At 45.4% G+C, this 18,195-nt stretch overlaps 2 protein-coding genes across 2 annotated transcripts in view; one reads left to right on the forward strand and one right to left on the reverse strand.

Annotated features, from left to right (window-relative positions):
* Nucleotides 1-18,195, reverse strand: part of LOC144733113 (E3 ubiquitin/ISG15 ligase TRIM25-like) — a 128,060-nt gene that overhangs the window by 55,553 nt on the left and 54,312 nt on the right. The gene's annotated exons all lie outside the window — the stretch shown is intronic.
* LOC144733131 (E3 ubiquitin/ISG15 ligase TRIM25-like) lies at nt 5,097-17,959 on the forward strand. Its single transcript, XM_078614894.1, has 6 exons — nt 5,097-7,022; nt 7,569-7,664; nt 11,180-11,413; nt 11,544-11,566; nt 11,851-11,954; nt 16,736-17,959. The coding sequence occupies exons 1-6, from the start codon at nt 6,465-6,467 to the stop codon at nt 17,287-17,289; spliced, it is 1,569 nt and encodes a 522-aa protein (XP_078471020.1). The 5' UTR covers nt 5,097-6,464; the 3' UTR covers nt 17,290-17,959.

Below are 18,195 nucleotides of genomic sequence, written 5' to 3' on the forward strand. Positions count from 1 at the left end.
GGTCGCGTGAATTTTTCTCCGGTTCTCCGGTTTTTCCCTCTGCATTCACAATCAACATCACGCGTTTAGAGTAGTTGGCTGCAAAAAGTTTCCACGTGATAAGCCACTTCATTGAGCTATCATTTGTGGCCATGTCGTTTTTGTTAAATAGCCACATTGCTCAGTGAGCCTAACCTGGTAAAATAAATAAAATAGTTGGTATAGTTGTAGATATCTCATGATGTCCTTTAACTCCACTCAGTGTAATTACCCCAACGTGACATGTTGCTTCAATGTCATCGTGGCATCAGAAAACAAAATTGCGTGTAGCCTCCCGTGACAGATCCTGGATTCCTGAGCCTTTTGCTAGCAGTGTGAATCTATCACCAACTCTACCTGCCTCCATCACCCACTGCTGGCGATGTCACCGTCTCTCACTCTCACCCTGTCCGAGACTGCAGGTCCCCGTGCCGGCCATTCACAGCCGCACCCACCGCTTGCTTCACCTGCGTTGTTGTTTCACATTCACACGCACGGCTACTCAACACGCATGCACACGCAGCAACACAGATGCCCATCGGCGTTCACCATGATTGTAAAAAGAGAATACGAATTAAACTAAACTTTTTTTATTTTACCAGGTGTACTGCCCCACTGAGTTATTAGCTTATTTTTCCAAAGCGGCCTGCCCATCACAAATGATAGCTCAACAAAGTGGTTCATCATGTTGGAAATGCATAGCAGCAAAATACTCTAAACACTGAACTCTAAACGCTTGCTTGAACTCGGAGACGCTCTCTTGGGCTCTGGGGGGGCCGACGGAGCCGGGGGGGGGGGGGGCGACGGACCGGGGGCGGGGGGGCCGACGGAGCCAGGGGGGGGGGGAGGCCGTGATGAAAAAAAATGGCCGCCTGAGGCGCGCGCTCCCAGCGGCTGGCTGGGCCGTTTGTGGTGGGCGAGAGGCGCGGGCAGAGGTGGCCGACACTGAACTCACTCACACATCATACACTGACTCACTTACACTACCACTGACTCACTCACACATCATACACTGACTCACACTACCACTGACTCACTCACACATCATACACCGACTCACTCATCATACGCTGACTCACACATCATACACTCACTCGCACTACCACTGACTCACACATCATACACTGGGAGTGTCATGCTGCCAGCTATGGCTGCAAGTTTGGTCGTACGTGCTATGTATATCGTTTATTGTTAAATTTGAATCACAATTCCTATCATTATTGTTGCTATTGTTTTTATAGCTTTATTTTGGCGATTCGAAAACATATGGTTAATTTAAATTGTCTTATGGTCATTATTGTTGACTTGCACCACATTGGGATTTTTGCACACAGCATTTTAATACACCATTAGACCTCCTTTGCCAGTACCAAAATTTAATAATAGGGTTGGTGTTCCCCATTTTTTCTGGCAACAAAACTGTCATTTTTTTACGAGGATTCATGTCTGCGTTAACCACAATATTTGCAGTCAAAATGCAAACAAAAACACACTATGATAATATATGCATTGTCTAATGATGTAGATGCTCACCCCGAGCCCTCATTACTTTGATAGCGCATTGTCTTTGAGCTGTACGCCTTTTGGCGTCCTCTGGTCAAGCACCAATCGGGTCGAGGCTCAAAAGAAAGTCGTCCCTTGGTGTGGACCAATCAGTTTCAAGGACAATGCATATATTATCATAGTGTGTTTTTGTTTGCATTTTAACTGCAAGTATTGTGGCTAATGCAGACATGAATCCTCGTAAAAAGGTTTCAGTTTTGTTGCCAGAAAAAAGGGGAAAACACCTATTATTCGCGTTTTAATACGTTTTTAAAAATATTTGCTGGTTTATTCCAGGATGTGTTTGTTACGCGTCATCGCTTTAAGATGTTCTGTGTTCATATTTTGTTTGTTGTGGTTGCACCCGACTTAAGAGCCGCATGGCTCACAGGGCTATTCTTAATAAATGAACTTGAACTTGAACTCACAGCAGATAACGAATGCCTTTGACTCTCCACCCAAGTCGGACTTGTGGGAAAACAAGAATCGGATTCTACTGAACACGGCCTGGACTCATCCAATGCGTTTGAAAGCTTCCTTCTACAAGGTCACCAATGCGAGCGAAAGGGGTTCCCACGATGTCCACGGCTCATTCCTCGGTGCAGCAGCAGCAGCGACGGCTCAGTGCTGCTCAGTGAGGCGCAGTGGCTCCAGGCCAGGCAGGCAGCGCGATCTGCTGCGGGTTTTGCAGCCAAAAAATCCTCGCAGCGTCCCGGGAGAGCCGGTTAGGTGACAGCTCAGCACCCCTCGGGTGCCGAGCAGCCCACACCCGGCTACGCATTCAGTTACACTCACACACACACTTACTTCTTTGCGGCTAAGTCGACCTAGGGGAGGCCCAGAACCGGTTCAGATAATTGTCACTGGGTCCGTGAACAGGAATCGAACCGGGGTCGCCAGGTTCATAGCGCAGTGCACTAAGCGCTACACTATCACTCCCCACACTGATACACACACGAACACACACTCAACAACAACAACCGCCATTCGCCACTAAGTGGCGGTGACGTCACCACGACGCTTGTGCCAGGCCATGTGCACCTTGAGGCCACGTGAAGTGTCGAACGCCCGCTGGCAGGAGGTCACGGGGCAGACCCAGGTGCCACGGGCCGACAGTCTGTCTCTTTCTTTCTCATTCATCGCTTGAATAAAGCCCTCTATGTCCCGTCTGTATACTCCCGTACATAAATCTGTCTCTCGTCTATGTGTCTCTAGTCTGTATATCTCTATAAAAAGTCCTCTGTGTCCCGTCTGTGTTGTATATTTGACTTTTCCAGAAAATAATATTAAGAGTGATATTGCCTATTTTAACGTAAAAGTTTTTTCTCTCCAAATGTCTGGAATTAGCACATGAAAAAACCGCATAATACGAATTATGTAAATTCTCCACGACCAGAATAATGTGTTCCAGGGGTATAACCAGAGCCTGCCCAACCGCCTTTGTCTTACCAGTGACTGTCATTGCATGCCGCAGCAGGAATTCATATTAAAGATGAGTTGACCTAAAGAGGGGGGAAGGCCGTTTCACAATAACCAAGGCGAGAGACACACACCACACAAGGGGCAATTAAGAACATCTGCACTTTACACATTCTTAATTACACTTAGAATACATTTTTAGTTAATCACAATTAGTTACATACGTTAACATATTGAACGTATTTTTTTGTAACTGTTTTATCAATATATTAAAATAATTTTTTTAAATCACGAAATATTTAACAGGGGTCACCAGATATCTGGACCACGCCTGTACAAGGCACGCAATGGGATGGCCCCCGCGACGTTGACAACAGTGGTTCTTAACGTTGACTGCAGTCTTGCACCCCTTTGGTCCTCAATCGTAAAAATGTTGAATAATGTTAATAAATACCTGGGGGTTTGATTAACAAAGGAGTTGTACTTACGTGCCCGTGCTTAAATTGTGTTTCGATGATTTACCGTCTCAACAAGTCTGGCCACGTCTCACAGCCCCCAGAAAGGGCATCTCGCACCCCCAGGGGCTGCGTGCACGCCAGGTTAAGAGCCACTGTCGACAGGGAGCGATCTCCGCTCATAAACCACGTGACCCCTGAGGCCTACGGGTCGCCTCCTCCTAAGGACTCCGAGGTCAAGGCTCTGTTCGTGGGGTGATCGAGTGGGTGAGTAAGTGGAGGTGAGTGGGTGGGTCAGTGGAGGTGGGTGAGTGGGTAGTAGGCCTCGGCAAGGTAAGGTAAAAGTTAAAAGGTAAAAACGAGCCTACATTTACCCTACATTTTACCTTACCACAATACAATCACTCTACCCTACCTTTTACCCTTTAGCAGGTAAGGTAAAAGGTAAAAAGCAACGAGCTTACCTTTACCCTACCTTTTACCCTTACCCCATAAAAATTACCCGATTACAGGGTAATTACTAGGGAACTACTACACATGAACAAGGTTTATAACGGTAAATGCTAGGTAGAGCGCTTTAATCATATAGAATACTCTCGATGATTCCAATGTTACACGCTTTCTTTTAACTCACTCTGTTGTTGTTGTCGTTGTTGTATCCTCTAATCTTGTAACTCAATTTTTACCCACTTCCTAATGTGGTATCGACTGCAAACTTGGTATACTTAGGTCATACTGATGACAATGCTATATTCTATCATAAAAAATATATGTTTTTAAACATTATTTTGTATATGTTATGTTTCGGCTTGGGTCTAACTGTCCACGCTCAACTGACGTTGGCTGTAAATCACCACGGTCCCTGACGTTATGGCAAGCCTCGGAGCCACTTCCTGGAGTCGTGGAGTTCTGCCATTACTCGTAAATTTTATAAAAGCGTGTTTTTGATAACGTTTTTTTAAAATATTGCTTGTTAAATGTAGGCCACGGACTGCGCCACGGAGCTTTTAGCGGTAAACAAGGCACCGTATTTACCAGGTAATACTTTGCGCTTCCTTTACCCTACCGGGTAATTCTTCCGAGCTACCTTTACCCTGTACCCTTTACCTTACCCCTTGGCATGTCGACATCTTTACCCTTTTACCCGGTAAAATAAGGTAAATTACCTTACCTTGCCGAGGCCTAGTGGGTAGGTGGGGAAGTGGGTGGGTGGGTGAAACAGAATGCGTAGGCGGGTGTGGGCTGCTTGGCACCCGAGGGGTGCTGAGCTGTCACCTAACCGGCTCTCCCGGGACGCTGCGAGGATTTGTTGGCTGCAAAATCCGCGGCGGATCGCACCTCCCTGTCTGGCCTGGAGCCACTGCACCTCACTGAGCACTGAGCCGTCCCTGCTGCTGCACCGAGGAATGAGCCGACTGGGGTGTAGCGTCCAAGGCATTCGTTATCTGCTGTGAACAACCCGCAGAGCCCAGGAGAGCGTCTCCAGGTTCAAGCGGCGTTTAGAGTTCAGTATTTAGATTATTTGGCTGCTATGCATTTCCAATCTGATGAGCCACTTTGTTGAGCTGTCATTTGCGATGGGCAGGTCGCTTTGGAAAATAAGCTAATAGCTCAGTGGGGCATTACACCTGGTAAAATAAAAAACTAGTTTAGTTTTATTGGTAAAAAAATATTGCAATCATGGTGAACGCCGATGGGCATCTGTGTTGCTGCGTGTGCATGCGTGTTGAGTAGCCGTGCGTGTGAATGTGAAACAACAACGCAGGTGAAGCAAGCGGTGGGTGCGGCTGTGAATGGCCGGCACGGGGATCTGCAGTCTCGGACAAGGTGAGAGTGAGAGACGGTGACATCGCCAGCAGTGGGTGATGGAGGCAGGTAGAGTTGGTGATAGATTCACACTGCTAGCAAAAGGCTCAAGATTCCAGGATCTGTCACGGGAGGCTACACGCAATTTTTTTATTAATACGCGCTTTCTTTTAACTCACTCTGTTGTCGTTGTTGTTGTATCCTCAAATCTTGTAACTCAATTTTAACCCACTTCCCAATGTGGTATCGACTGCAAACTTGGTATACTTATGTCACATTGATGACAATGCTATATTCTATCATAAAAATTAAAAATATATATTTTGAAACATTCTTTTTATATGTTATGTTTCGGTTTGGGTCGTATTGTCCACGGTCAACTGACATTGGCTGTAATTGCCCACGGTCCTTACGTCATGACAAGATTCGGGCCACTTCCTGGAGTCGTGTTGTTCTGCCATTACTAGTACATTTCATAAAAGCGTGTTTTAAAAAAGTTTTTTTTTTATATATTACTTATTTTTCTGATGCCACGATTACATTCAAGCAACTTGTCACGTTGGGGTAATTACACGGAGATGGAGTTACAGGACATTATGAGATATCTACAACTATGCTAACTATTTATTTAAAAATTTTAGCAGTTAAGGCTCACTGAGCTGTGTCGCTATTTTCCAGAAACGACCTGGCCACAAATGATGGCTTATCGCGTGGAAATGTATTGCAGCCAACTACTCTAAACGCGTGATGTTGATTGTGGAGGGAAAAACCGGAGGACCCGGAGAAAAGTTCACGCGACCACAGAGAGAGAGAGACGCAAACTTTAAATATAAAGCAGGCGTCAGGGTAGGGATCAAATCCCACCACCTCGTGTATACCGGGCGAGGGAGATAACATCTTGCCACCAACTTGCTGTAGAAGGATGAGTTCATCTCTCATCGCACGAATGAGCCACCGCAGCTGAGCCTCACCGATTTATATTAACAACAACACTCATTTCTTTAAATGTCAAGGTGTGTACAGTAGCCGTGTTCACCTTGAGGCTGCTGTTTGCGCACCTCGGGGTGCGGGTTCACATTCCAGGCGGTGTCTGGTGATGTCAGTGACGACAATGAAAGCATTTCAAGTATTTTACTTCCTTCTTCACCGTCGCTATAAGAGAGAGTTCCTGGTCCAGCGTCTCTCTGAGCCACACAGCGAGCCACCCCAGCGAAGCCATGGGCCATGGCGAGCGCGACTCCCAGTGAGAGTGTGGATAGTGAGCTGCGCTGCTCAATCTGCCTGGGCACGTTCGTCTGCCCCTCCACGCTGAGCTGCGGACACTCGTTCTGCCTGCGGTGCCTGGAGGCCGCCTGGGAGACGGCGAGCAGCTTCAACTGCCCGCAGTGCCGAGCGACCTTCCCTGTGCGACCCCAGCTGAAGAGGAACGTGGCCCTCGCCAACCTGGCGGAGCAGCTCAGAGTTGGAGACGGGATGGCCGCCGCCGTCGTGTGTGACATCTGCGGCGATGGCCACACTCCTGCAGTGAAGACCTGCCTAAGATGCGAGATGTCCTACTGTTTTTCCCACTACAAGCCTCATGTGGAGAATCCCAGGTTGAGAGACCACGCCGTGGTGGATCCCACTGCGAGCTTGGATGAGCGAAGATGCCCTGAACACACAAGAGAGCTGGAATTCTACTGCACAGTAGACAGCAGCCTGGTCTGCTCAACTTGCACCATCGCAGGAGAACACAAAGGACATGATGTCACCACGCTGAAGAAGGAGCACGAGACACGGAAGGTGAGGCCGTCACAGTGAGACACCGCAACACGATCTGACTAATTCTGTCACTGGGCTTCACAACATCTGATGCAAAAAATTTAATTGTGTGGTCATGCTCTCTCTTATGAATCTCTGTCTCTGCCTGTACAGCTCATCTCCTGCTTGGTGTTTTAGTATACAGCCTCAGGATGTATTGCATGCCAGGCTCTCACTAAACATAATTCCCGTGTAAAGGAATTAAGTGACTAGAGATGTGAGACTGATTTCACCACCACCTGATAGAAGTCCTATTAAATGTATCTTCCAAACGAGACAGCTGTGGGAAAATGGGCTCTTGGGTCCGAGTCGGGACAGACACCAAGTCAGCACGGCTCCCACCGGCTGATGCTACAACGAGGCATCAGCTTGCCCACTCCCCATTCCCCCCATCTCTGTCGCCGTAGAGAGACAGCGTGGAGATGAGGGCTTTCACTGTGGAGGGGTCGGTGTGGAGGGAAGGGCGGTGTGAGGGGTGGCTCAGGGGGCTGGAGTCTCCCCCTGGTGACGTCTCGTCTCTCACTACAGACGCGCGTAGGGGAGGAGACGCGAGCGGTGGAGGAGAAGAGGAAGAAGGCGGAGGAGTCCGTGAAGCGGATGGAGGCCGCTCGCAAGGAGGCGCAGGTACCGTGTCCGGACCGGGCTCTTTGACCCCCGTGACCTCCACCCAGTGTGGAAGTCGTGGAGGTCAATATTAATTCAAGAGATCTTCGTGCAGCTTTATAACTTTGACGCTTCTTACTTTAACTAAATTATTCACTTTCAAACTCAACATTAACTATGAGGGGGTTGCAAATTTACCGCATTCGATAGCTGCATCAGCGAGTCTGCAAAGAGGTCAGGTTATTCGGCATTGCGTCTTCCACTCCTGTGGCAAAAGACGATGTAGAGAGTGCCACGGATTGTCGGGGTGGGGCTGTGGTGGAGCTGTTGCGCTGCACTGGAGGTCGCGCACCGGCACGGACGCAGAGGCACGAACACCGCACAGCTGCACCTCACGCCGTCCATAATCACGTCCCCGGAGTTTATTTAAACTACAACCATTTTTATTTTACCAGGTAAGGCACCACTGAGCTGTGTAAGTTGTTCCATAAGCGACACTGGCTGTCACAAACAATAGCAGCTCAGCAAAGTGGCTGGCATCATCATCATCATCACGTGATGTATAGCAACAGACCCATAGAGATACATAGGGACAAAGAGAGGTACATAGAGACCCAAATAATTACCTAGAGACAAAGAGATATATTGGGATACATAGAGATATATGGAGACCCATAGATATACATAGGGACAAATAGTGATACATAGGGACACATAGAGATACATGGAGACCCATAGCCTAAACTATTTTCATCTTCTTGACATAAAGCTTTCATGACTGCAGGAATTCTTATTCTTTGGGTCTTTCGGTAAAGTCATGTAGACAATATATATTTTAATAACAATAAAATAATGCAAATAAAAAGAAAACATGAAAATAAAGTGAGTAATAAACTCCTTTAAAACATTTTTGAAAAACAACGGTTTTATTTTACAGTGCAAAAAAAAGTGGCGCCTGCTTCTTGGGCGAGGCGATTCCAGAGTTTAGGGACCGCGGCGTTTTTGACCTACCCACGTAGATATTTAATTAATAAACCGTCAATACAAAATGTTAATTGCTTTAAAAGAGCCAAATATATGATTACCGTATTTTCCCGCATGTAACCCGCGGGGTAGACCACTTTTTACAAGCAAAACAAGACCCTGCGGGGTATATGGAGGTGCGGGCTAGCCCAAAAAATATTTTACACGTGTGACGTCATAACTCGTTTAAATTTTTTCATAGTAGGACTATCCACTATGCAACACTTAACGTTGACTAAAGCACTGCTGAATAAACCACTCGCACTAAAATTGCACATGTTATCACGTTTTCAATTAATTGTTTATACAATTAAACGACAATGTTTGAAGTGCGTGCACTGGTTTACCGGTGACGGGAGAGCTGAGGGGAGAGAGAGGTGGGGGTTGGGGTGGGGCAGCTGGGGGAGAGAGAGGTGGGGGTTAGGGGTGGTGCAGGTGGGGGGAGAGAGAGGCGGGGGTTGGGGGGTGGGGCAGCCGGGGGAGAGAGAGGTGGGGGTTGGGGGGTGGGGCAGCCGGGGGAGAGAGAGGTGGGGGTTGGGGGGTGGGGCAGCTGGGGGAGAGAGAGGTGGGGGTTAGGGGTGGTGCAGGTGGGGGGAGAGAGAGGTGGGGGTTGGGGGGTGGGGCAGCTGGGGGAGAGAGAGGTGGGGGTTGGGGAAGCTGGGGGATAGAGAGGTGGAGGGTTGGGGGGTGGGGCAGCCGGGGGAGAGAGAGGTGGGGGTTAGGGGTGGTGAAGGTGGGGGGAGAGAGAGGTGGGGGGGCGACGGAGTTACCTTAATGCTGTATTGTCTGTGCAGTGCGCAACCAGTGCTAAAACTGTATAGTACTTATCTACCAGTTATGTGTTACTTATTGTATATTTACTTTTCTTACTTATTTACTGTTTAAAGTTCACTCATTTCCGGTTAGTTTGTTTTCTTTGTGCACGTTATGATTTTAATGTTAACAATTGATAGTGGAATGTATCACAAATGTAAACTTCGTATTAATATGATGGAATTAAGCTGCGGTAACAACGTTAAATATATGAATGCATTCAGGGTATATGGAGGTGCGGGCAATCTGAGATATGTTTTACACAAAACGCTATTTTGCGGGGTATATGCGTCTGCGGGTTATATGCGGGAAAATACGGTAATTGATACCGATTTTGATACAGGCATGCATTGTCACCGGATCTGAGTACCGTGTGCAAAATTTTAAATTGATTGGACAACAGGAAGTAGGCAAAATTTTGATTACAAGATTTGACCACGACAAACAAAGGAGTCAAGTTAAGTAAAACGGTTGAGAAAATATTAAAAATATCACGACGTTTCGATCGCAACACAAGCAATCATCATCAGCTAAGGCCCCACTGTGCCATGTAGCTCTTTTCCAAAAGGAACCTGAATATCATAAATTATAGCTCAATGAAATAGCTTATCAGGTAGAAATTAATAGCAGCCAAATACTCTAAATACGGTACTCTAAACGCTTGCTTGTACATGGAGATATTCTTGGGCTCTGCGAGTTGTTCACAACAGATAAGGAATGCCTTGGATTATAAACCCGAGTCGGACTTATGGGAAACCTGAACTGGATTACTCTGATTTTAAATGTGGAGGGAAAAGCTGGAGGACTCGGAGAAAAATCCACGCAGACATCAGGGTCATGGTCGAACCCAGGACCCCCTGAACACCAGGCGAGGTAGTTAACATCTTGCCACATCTCGTCGGACCCACGAGGGGGCCCCCACCGGACTCCGAGTGCCCGAGTCTCAACATCCACGACCCCAGCGCCCTCTAGGGGAGAAACAAGAAGAGAGCGGCACCCCTCCTGCCCCCTTGGCATGGATCCACTCAGTCCCATGGGCGCCTCGTCACTGGGGCATGATTCACCACTATGGAATATTATTTTATTATTTTACCAGGTAAGTTCGCACTGAGCTGTGTCGCTCTTTTTCAGAAACGACCTGGCAATCACAAATTACAGATAAACCAAATTGCTGATATCATCATTATCACGTGGAAATATATAGCAGCAGCAAAATATACATTGAGACCCATATCGATACATAGACACCCACATAAATACGAGACCCATAGAGATACCTAGACACCATAGAGACCCACAGAGACAGACAGAGATACATAGAGACCCATAGAGACGCATAGACTAAACACATTTTTATTTTACCAGAAACGGCTCCACTCAGCTACGTAGTTCTTTTTTCGGAAGCGACCTGGCTATTACAAATTATAGCTCAACAAAGTGGCTAATTGTAACGTGGAATTTAATAGCAGCCAAATACTCTAAACGCGCGACGTTGATCCTAAATGGGGACTCGAAGAAAAATCCATATGACTACAGAGAGAACAATCTCCAAATATACAGATTTCAGGATCAGGATCGAACCCCGACCTGCTGTATACCAGGCGAGGGAGTCAACATCTCCTAGCCACCACGGCGCCCACACACACACACGGAGTGACTCATGGCTCAAGGAGCCAACCGTGGTGCCCGCGTCTCCGCAGGAATCGGTGGCCGGGATCAGGGGTCGCATCACGGGCAAGTTCGCCCGCCTAAAGAAGGCTCTGGACGAGGACGAGAAGGAGGCTTTCCAACGCGTGGCCGTGAAGGAGCGCGAGCTGCTGTCCCGGATAGACGAGGACATCGCTCGTCACAAGCGGGAGATCGGCGAGCTCCAGACGGCGGCCGCTCGCCTGCGCGCTCTGCAGCACGAGAGGGACTCGCTCGCCTTCCTGCAGGTGGGGAGCGCCTCTGTGGAGTCGCCGTTTGGGTGTCCAGAACAACAGAGCGGGCAGTGTCAGAGGGGCTCGTGGTGCAAGGTTAGAGACGTCACTCATGATCCCTCTCTGTCTCCTCTCTCTTTCACAGGGGCACCTGGAGGAGACGCGAAGGTACAGATCCTTAACATCTCACGGTTAAACACTCACAACACAGTATGTGTGTGTTAGACACACGTGCTGTGTGTAGTAGACACAGGGTATGTTTGTTCCTGTATTAGACATACAGGCTGTCATAGACACTGACTGTGTGTGAGACACGGGCTGCGTCTGAGACACGGGCTGTGTGTGAGAAACGGGCTCTGTGTGAGACACGGGCTGTGTATGCTATGGGTGCTGAGTGTTCCAATGCTGTGGTTAAACGAGGCTGTGTGTGATGCTATTGGTGGTTGTCCCAGGAGAGATATCCCAAAGAAATCTGCACCTCAACCTCCCACTTCACTGGACGCCATCACGATCCTCTCCCTTGAAAGGGCCATGCGCAGATTCCTGCCTCTCGTCTGTGAGTAACTCAGTCTTGCACCCACGTGTCCCGCTGTGTTGCACTGCACTTCTGTGCTCCCCATCTTCATCAACATTTTATTTTACCAGGTCAGGAACCCACTGAACCTTACTCTTTGGTTATTTCAGTAAAGTCACGTATAAAGATAAAATAATAATTTATTATTTTATCTTTTTACGTGACTTTACTCTTTGGTTCTTTCGGTAAAGTCACGTATAAAGATAAAATTCCTGCAGTCACGAAAGCTCCAAATTAAGATTGAACCACTGAACCTTGTCGCTCTTTTTTTGGAAGCGACCTGACTATCACAATGACAGCTCTACGAAGTGGCTCATCACGTTGATATTTATAGCAGCACCCAAATCCTCTGAATACAAATTGATTCTAAACGTGGAGGGAAAAACGCGAGGAACCAGGGAGAAATCCACGCCACCACGGGAAGAGAGACACAGACTCTGAAAGAGAGCGACATGGATCAGTGGGCTCTACCTGGTGACATAAAATTAGTTTAACAGCTTCAATATTCAACTAAACCCTACTGCTTGTTCCTGGGGCAAGTGCTGTTAGCGAGTAGAAGCACCAATGAAGGCCGGCACGGCACACGAGGGAGTGGGTGTCCAGCACCACGCCCGGCCGCCTTTGTCTCTCTCGTGCCGAATGTTGACACATCACAGGGTGAACCATTGCTGTACTGCACCTCTACGCTTCTACGTTCACAATCCATCGCCAACTCGCACCGACGAGAGTTGTGAAGTATGGTCAAATAACCCCCCCAGGGCGCGCCCTGGGGGGGTTATTTGACCATACAATATCTGTGTGTGTGGATGTGAGAGTGTGCGAGGCTGTGACACACAATGTGTGTGTGGATGTGAGAGTGTGCGAGGATGTGACACACAATGTCTGTGTGTGGATGTGAGAGTGTGCGAGGCTGTGACACACAATGTCTGTGTGTGGGTGTGAGAGTGTGCGAGGCTGTGACACACAATGTGTGTGTATGGATGTGAGAGTGTGCGAGGCTGTGACACACAATGTCTGTGCGTGGGTGTGAGAGTGTGCGAGGCTGTGACACACAATGTCTGTGCGTGGGTGTGAGAGTGTGCGAGGCTGTGACACACAATGTCTGTGCGTGGGTGTGAGAGTGTGCGAGGCTGTGACACACAATGTCTGTGTGTGGGTGTGAGAGTGTGCGAGACTGTGACACACAATGTCTGTGTGTGGGTGTGAGAGTGTGCGAGGCTGTGACACACAATGTCTGTGTGTGGGTGTGAGAGTGTGCGAGGCTGTGACACACAATGTCTGTGTGTGGGTGTGAGAGTGTGCGAGACTGTGACACACAATGTCTGTGTGTGGGTGTGAGAGTGTGCGAGGCTGTGACACACAATGTCTGTGTGTGGGTGTGAGAGTGTGCGAGACTGTGACACACAATGTCTGTGTGTGGGTGTGAGAGTGTGCGAGGCTGTGACACACAATGTCTGTGTGTGGGTGTGAGAGTGTGCGAGGCTGTGACACACAATGTCTGTGTGTGGGTGTGAGAGTGTGCGAGGCTGTGACACACAATGTCTGTGTGTGGGTGTGAGAGTGTGCGAGGCTGTGACACACAATGTCTGTGTGTGGGTGTGAGAGTGTGCGAGACTGTGACACACAATGTCTGTGTGTGGGTGTGAGAGTGTGCGAGGCTGTGACACACAATGTCTGTGTGTGGGTGTGAGAGTGTGCGAGACTGTGACACACAATGTCTGTGTGTGGGTGTGAGAGTGTGCGAGGCTGTGACACACAATGTCTGTGTGTGGGTGTGAGAGTGTGCGAGGCTGTGACACACAATGTCTGTGTGTGGGTGTGAGAGTGGCGTTTACATCGTGGTCCTGGTATCATCACCGCTCTTCACTACCACTGCACACACGAATATTAGTATGTGTACACTAATACTAACTAATATTAGTGTGTACACTAACACTAACTAATATTAGTTTGTGTACACTAATACTAACGAATATTAGTTTGTGTACACTAATACTAACTAATATTAGTGTGTGTACACTAATACTAATGAATATTAGTATGTGTACACTAATACTAACTAATATTAGTATGTGTACACTAATCCTAACGAATATTAGTGTGTGTACACTAACACTAACTAATATTAGTGTGTGTACACTAATACTAACGAATATTAGTGTGTGTACACTAATACTAACTAATATTAGTATGTGTACACTAATCCTAACGAATATTAGTATGTGTACACTAATACTAACGAATATTAGTATGTGTACACTAATACTAACGAATATCAGTGTGTGTACACTAATACTAACGAATATTAGTATGTGTACACTAATCCTAACGAATATTAGTATGTGTACACTAACACTAACTAATATTAGTATGTGTACACTAATCCTAACGAATATTAGTATGTGTACACTAACACTAACTAATATTAGTATGTATACACTAATACTAACGAATATTAGTTTGTGTACACTAATACTAACGAATATCAGTGTGTGTACACTAATACTAATGAATATTAGTATGTGTACACTAATAATAACGAATATTAGTGTGTGTACACTAACACTAACTAATATTAGTTTGTGTACACTAACACTAACTAGTATTAGTATGTGTACACTAATACTAACGAATATTAGTATGTGTACACTAATACTAACGAATATTATTATGTGTACACTAATACTAACGAATATTAGTTTGTGTACACTATTACTAACGAATATTAGTGTGTGTACACTATTACTAACGAATATTAGTGTGTGTACACTAATCCTAACGAATATTAGTGTGTGTACACTAATCCTAACGAATATTAGTGTGTGTACACTAATACTAACGAATATTAGTTTGTGTACACTAATCCTAACGAATATTAGTGTGTGTACACTAATACTAACTAATATTAGTATGTGTACACTAACACTAACGAATATTAGTGTGTGTACACTAATACTAACGAATATTAGTATGTGTACACTAATACTAACGAATATTAATTTGTGTACACTAATACTAACGAAAATTAGTGTGTGTACACTAATACTAACGAATATTAGTTTGTGTACACTAATACTAACGAATATTAGTGTGTGTACACTAATACTAACGAATATTAGTGTGTGTACACTAATACTAACGAATATTAGTATGTGTACACTAATACTAACGAATATTAGTATGTGTACACTAATACTAACGAATATTAGTGTGTGTACACTAATACTAACGAATATTAGTATGTGTACACTAATACTAACGAATATTAGTGTGTGTACACTAATACTAACGAATATTAGTGTGTGTACACTAATACTAACGAATATTAGTGTGTGTACACTAATCCTAACGAATATTAGTGTGTGTACACTAATCCAAACGAATATTAGTGTGTGTACACTAATCCAAACGAATATTAGTTTGTGTACACTAATACTAACGAATATTAGTTTGTGTACACTAATACTAACGAATATTAGTGTGTGTACACTAATACTAACGAATATTAGTGTGTATACACTAATACTAACGAATATTAGTGTGTATACACTAATCCAAACGAATATTAGTGTGTGTACACTAATCCTAACGAATATTAGTGTGTACACTAACACTAACTAATATTAGTGTGTGTACACTAACACTAACTAATATTAGTGTGTGTACACTAATACTAACTAATATTAGTGTGTGTACACTAACACTAACTAATATTAGTGTGTGTACACTAACACTAACTAATATTAGTATGTGTACACTAACACTAACTAATATTAGTATGTGTACACTAATACTAACTAATATTAGTGTGTGTACACTAATACTAACGAATATTAGTATGTGTACACTAATACTAACTAATATTAGTGTGTGTACACTAATACTAACGAATATTAGTGTGTGTACACTAATACTAACGAATATTAGTTTGTGTACACTAACACTAACTAATATTAGTGTGTGTACACTAACACTAACTAATATTAGTGTGTGTACACTAATACTAACTAATATTAGTGTGTGTACACTAACACTAACTAATATTAGTGTGTGTACACTAACACTAACTAATATTAGTATGTGTACACTAACACTAACTAATATTAGTATGTGTACACTAATACTAACTAATATTAGTGTGTGTACACTAATACTAACTAATATTAGTATGTGTACACTAATACTAACTAATATAAGTGTGTGTACACTAACACTAACTAATATTAGTATGTGTACACTAATACTAACGAATATTAGTGTGTGTACACTAACACTAACTAATATTAGTGTGTGTACACTAACACTAACTAATATTAGTATGTGTACACTAATACTAACTAATATTAGTATGTGTACACTAATACTAACTAATATTAGTATGTGCACACTAATACTAACGAATATTAGTGTGTGTACACTAATACTAACTAATATTAGTGTGTGTACACTAATACTAACTAATATTAGTGTGTGTACACTAACACTAACTAATATTAGTAAGTGTACACTAATACTAACTAATATTAGTGTGTGTACACTAACACTAACTAATATTAGTAAGTGTACACTAATACTAACTAATATTAGTGTGTGTACACTAATACTAACGAATATTAGTGTGTGTACACTAATACGAACTAATATTAGTGTGTGTACACTAACACTAACTAATATTAGTAAGTGTACACTAATACTAACTAATATTAGTGTGTGTACACTAACACTAACTAATATTAGTATGTGTACACTAATACTCACCACAGATGGACGCTCAACGACTCTGGACACAAACTCAGCCCACGACATCCTCCAGATTTCCTCGGATCTCAGGACGATGACGCGGAGCGGTGTCCCCCAGGGTCGCCCCCATCACCCACACCGCTTTGAGCGCTGGGCACAAGCCCTGTGCTCTGAGAGCTTCTCGTCGGGTCAGCACTACTGGGAGGTGGACGTGGGGAGCGCGGGGCTGTATCGGGTTGGAGTCGCGTACGGGACGATCCCACGGAGAGGGCTTGGTGATGAGTGCCGCCTGGGAGGGAGCGACGTCTCCTGGTGTCTAGAGAAAGAAGACGACAGCTTCTCAGTGCGGCATGGCGGGGTAGTGACGTCACTGTCGGTGCCGCAGCCTCCGCGGAGAGTCGGGGTCCACCTGGACTGGGACGCGGGGCTGCTGTCGTTTTACAGCGCCGACTCCATGGCGCCGTTGTACTCGTTTAATAAAACTTTCACTCAGCCCCTACACCCTGGGCTGAGGGTGTGGGGGTTGTGTGATGTTAGTGAGTCAGTGAGGATCGTGGATCTGAGTGGCGCGTCCTGAGAGAGGTGAACGTGAACAGCGCAGAGGGCAGACGCCACCACGACGCGCGGCGCTCGCCACCCTCGTCACCGCCACGCGCAGCGCCACGCCCGTGACTGGCTGGTGGCTGTCGGTGGCTCGGGGCTGCGTGGCTCTCCATCACAACGGGGGGGCTGGGATTAAACAATCCTCACAATCTTCATAGGGGGGGGGGTGATAAAATAAGTACCGCTCTGTGTGTGTGTGAAGCCAGCGTGGATGTATTCACCCTGCCAGAGGAGTGTGGCTGTAGTGTAGGGTGCAGTGATTAGCAATGGTGAACTGGGATGTGTTTATACACTGGTGGTGTCATGGGTTGTGAGAGAAACACAACAACAATAATTATCGATTTAAAGCTTTCGTGACTGCAGGGATTCATCTTCTTGGTTCTTTCGGTAAAGTCACGTAGATAGAAAAAAGATAAAATAAGAAAAATATGAAAAATGTAATAATAAACATTAAATAAAAATGTTAAATGTGAAACCAAAAATCCATGACGTTTTGATCGCAACACACGCGGCCGTCATCAGTCAAGAAAAGTTTTACGTCAAAACAATAATATTGATTTTAAAAGTATAAATGTCCGCGTACGACTGTGGCAATGTAACGCTTGTATAATCGATTCTACAATAAAAATACAGAACACAAACAACAACAATGTAGTTGTGTACAGCGTCATTCGTGCTCACTGCATCCCGCAACGCCGTTCATTAATTAAACACGAGGACCAAATCCTCCACACAGCCACTGCCAAGCAAATTAAATCTACAAATTAATAAACAAATAAAGAGACGGCGCCAAACACAAAAGGCGCCAACAATGTCCGAGCTGTTCAAGTTGTCTGCTGCTGAGTCATGGACGTGGTGACGTCACCACGTACGCTCCCCT

This window comes from Lampetra planeri, chromosome 45 (genome assembly GCF_965212315.1).
Source record: "Lampetra planeri chromosome 45, kcLamPlan1.2.h2, whole genome shotgun sequence".
Lineage (NCBI taxonomy): Eukaryota > Metazoa > Chordata > Hyperoartia > Petromyzontiformes > Petromyzontidae > Lampetra > Lampetra planeri.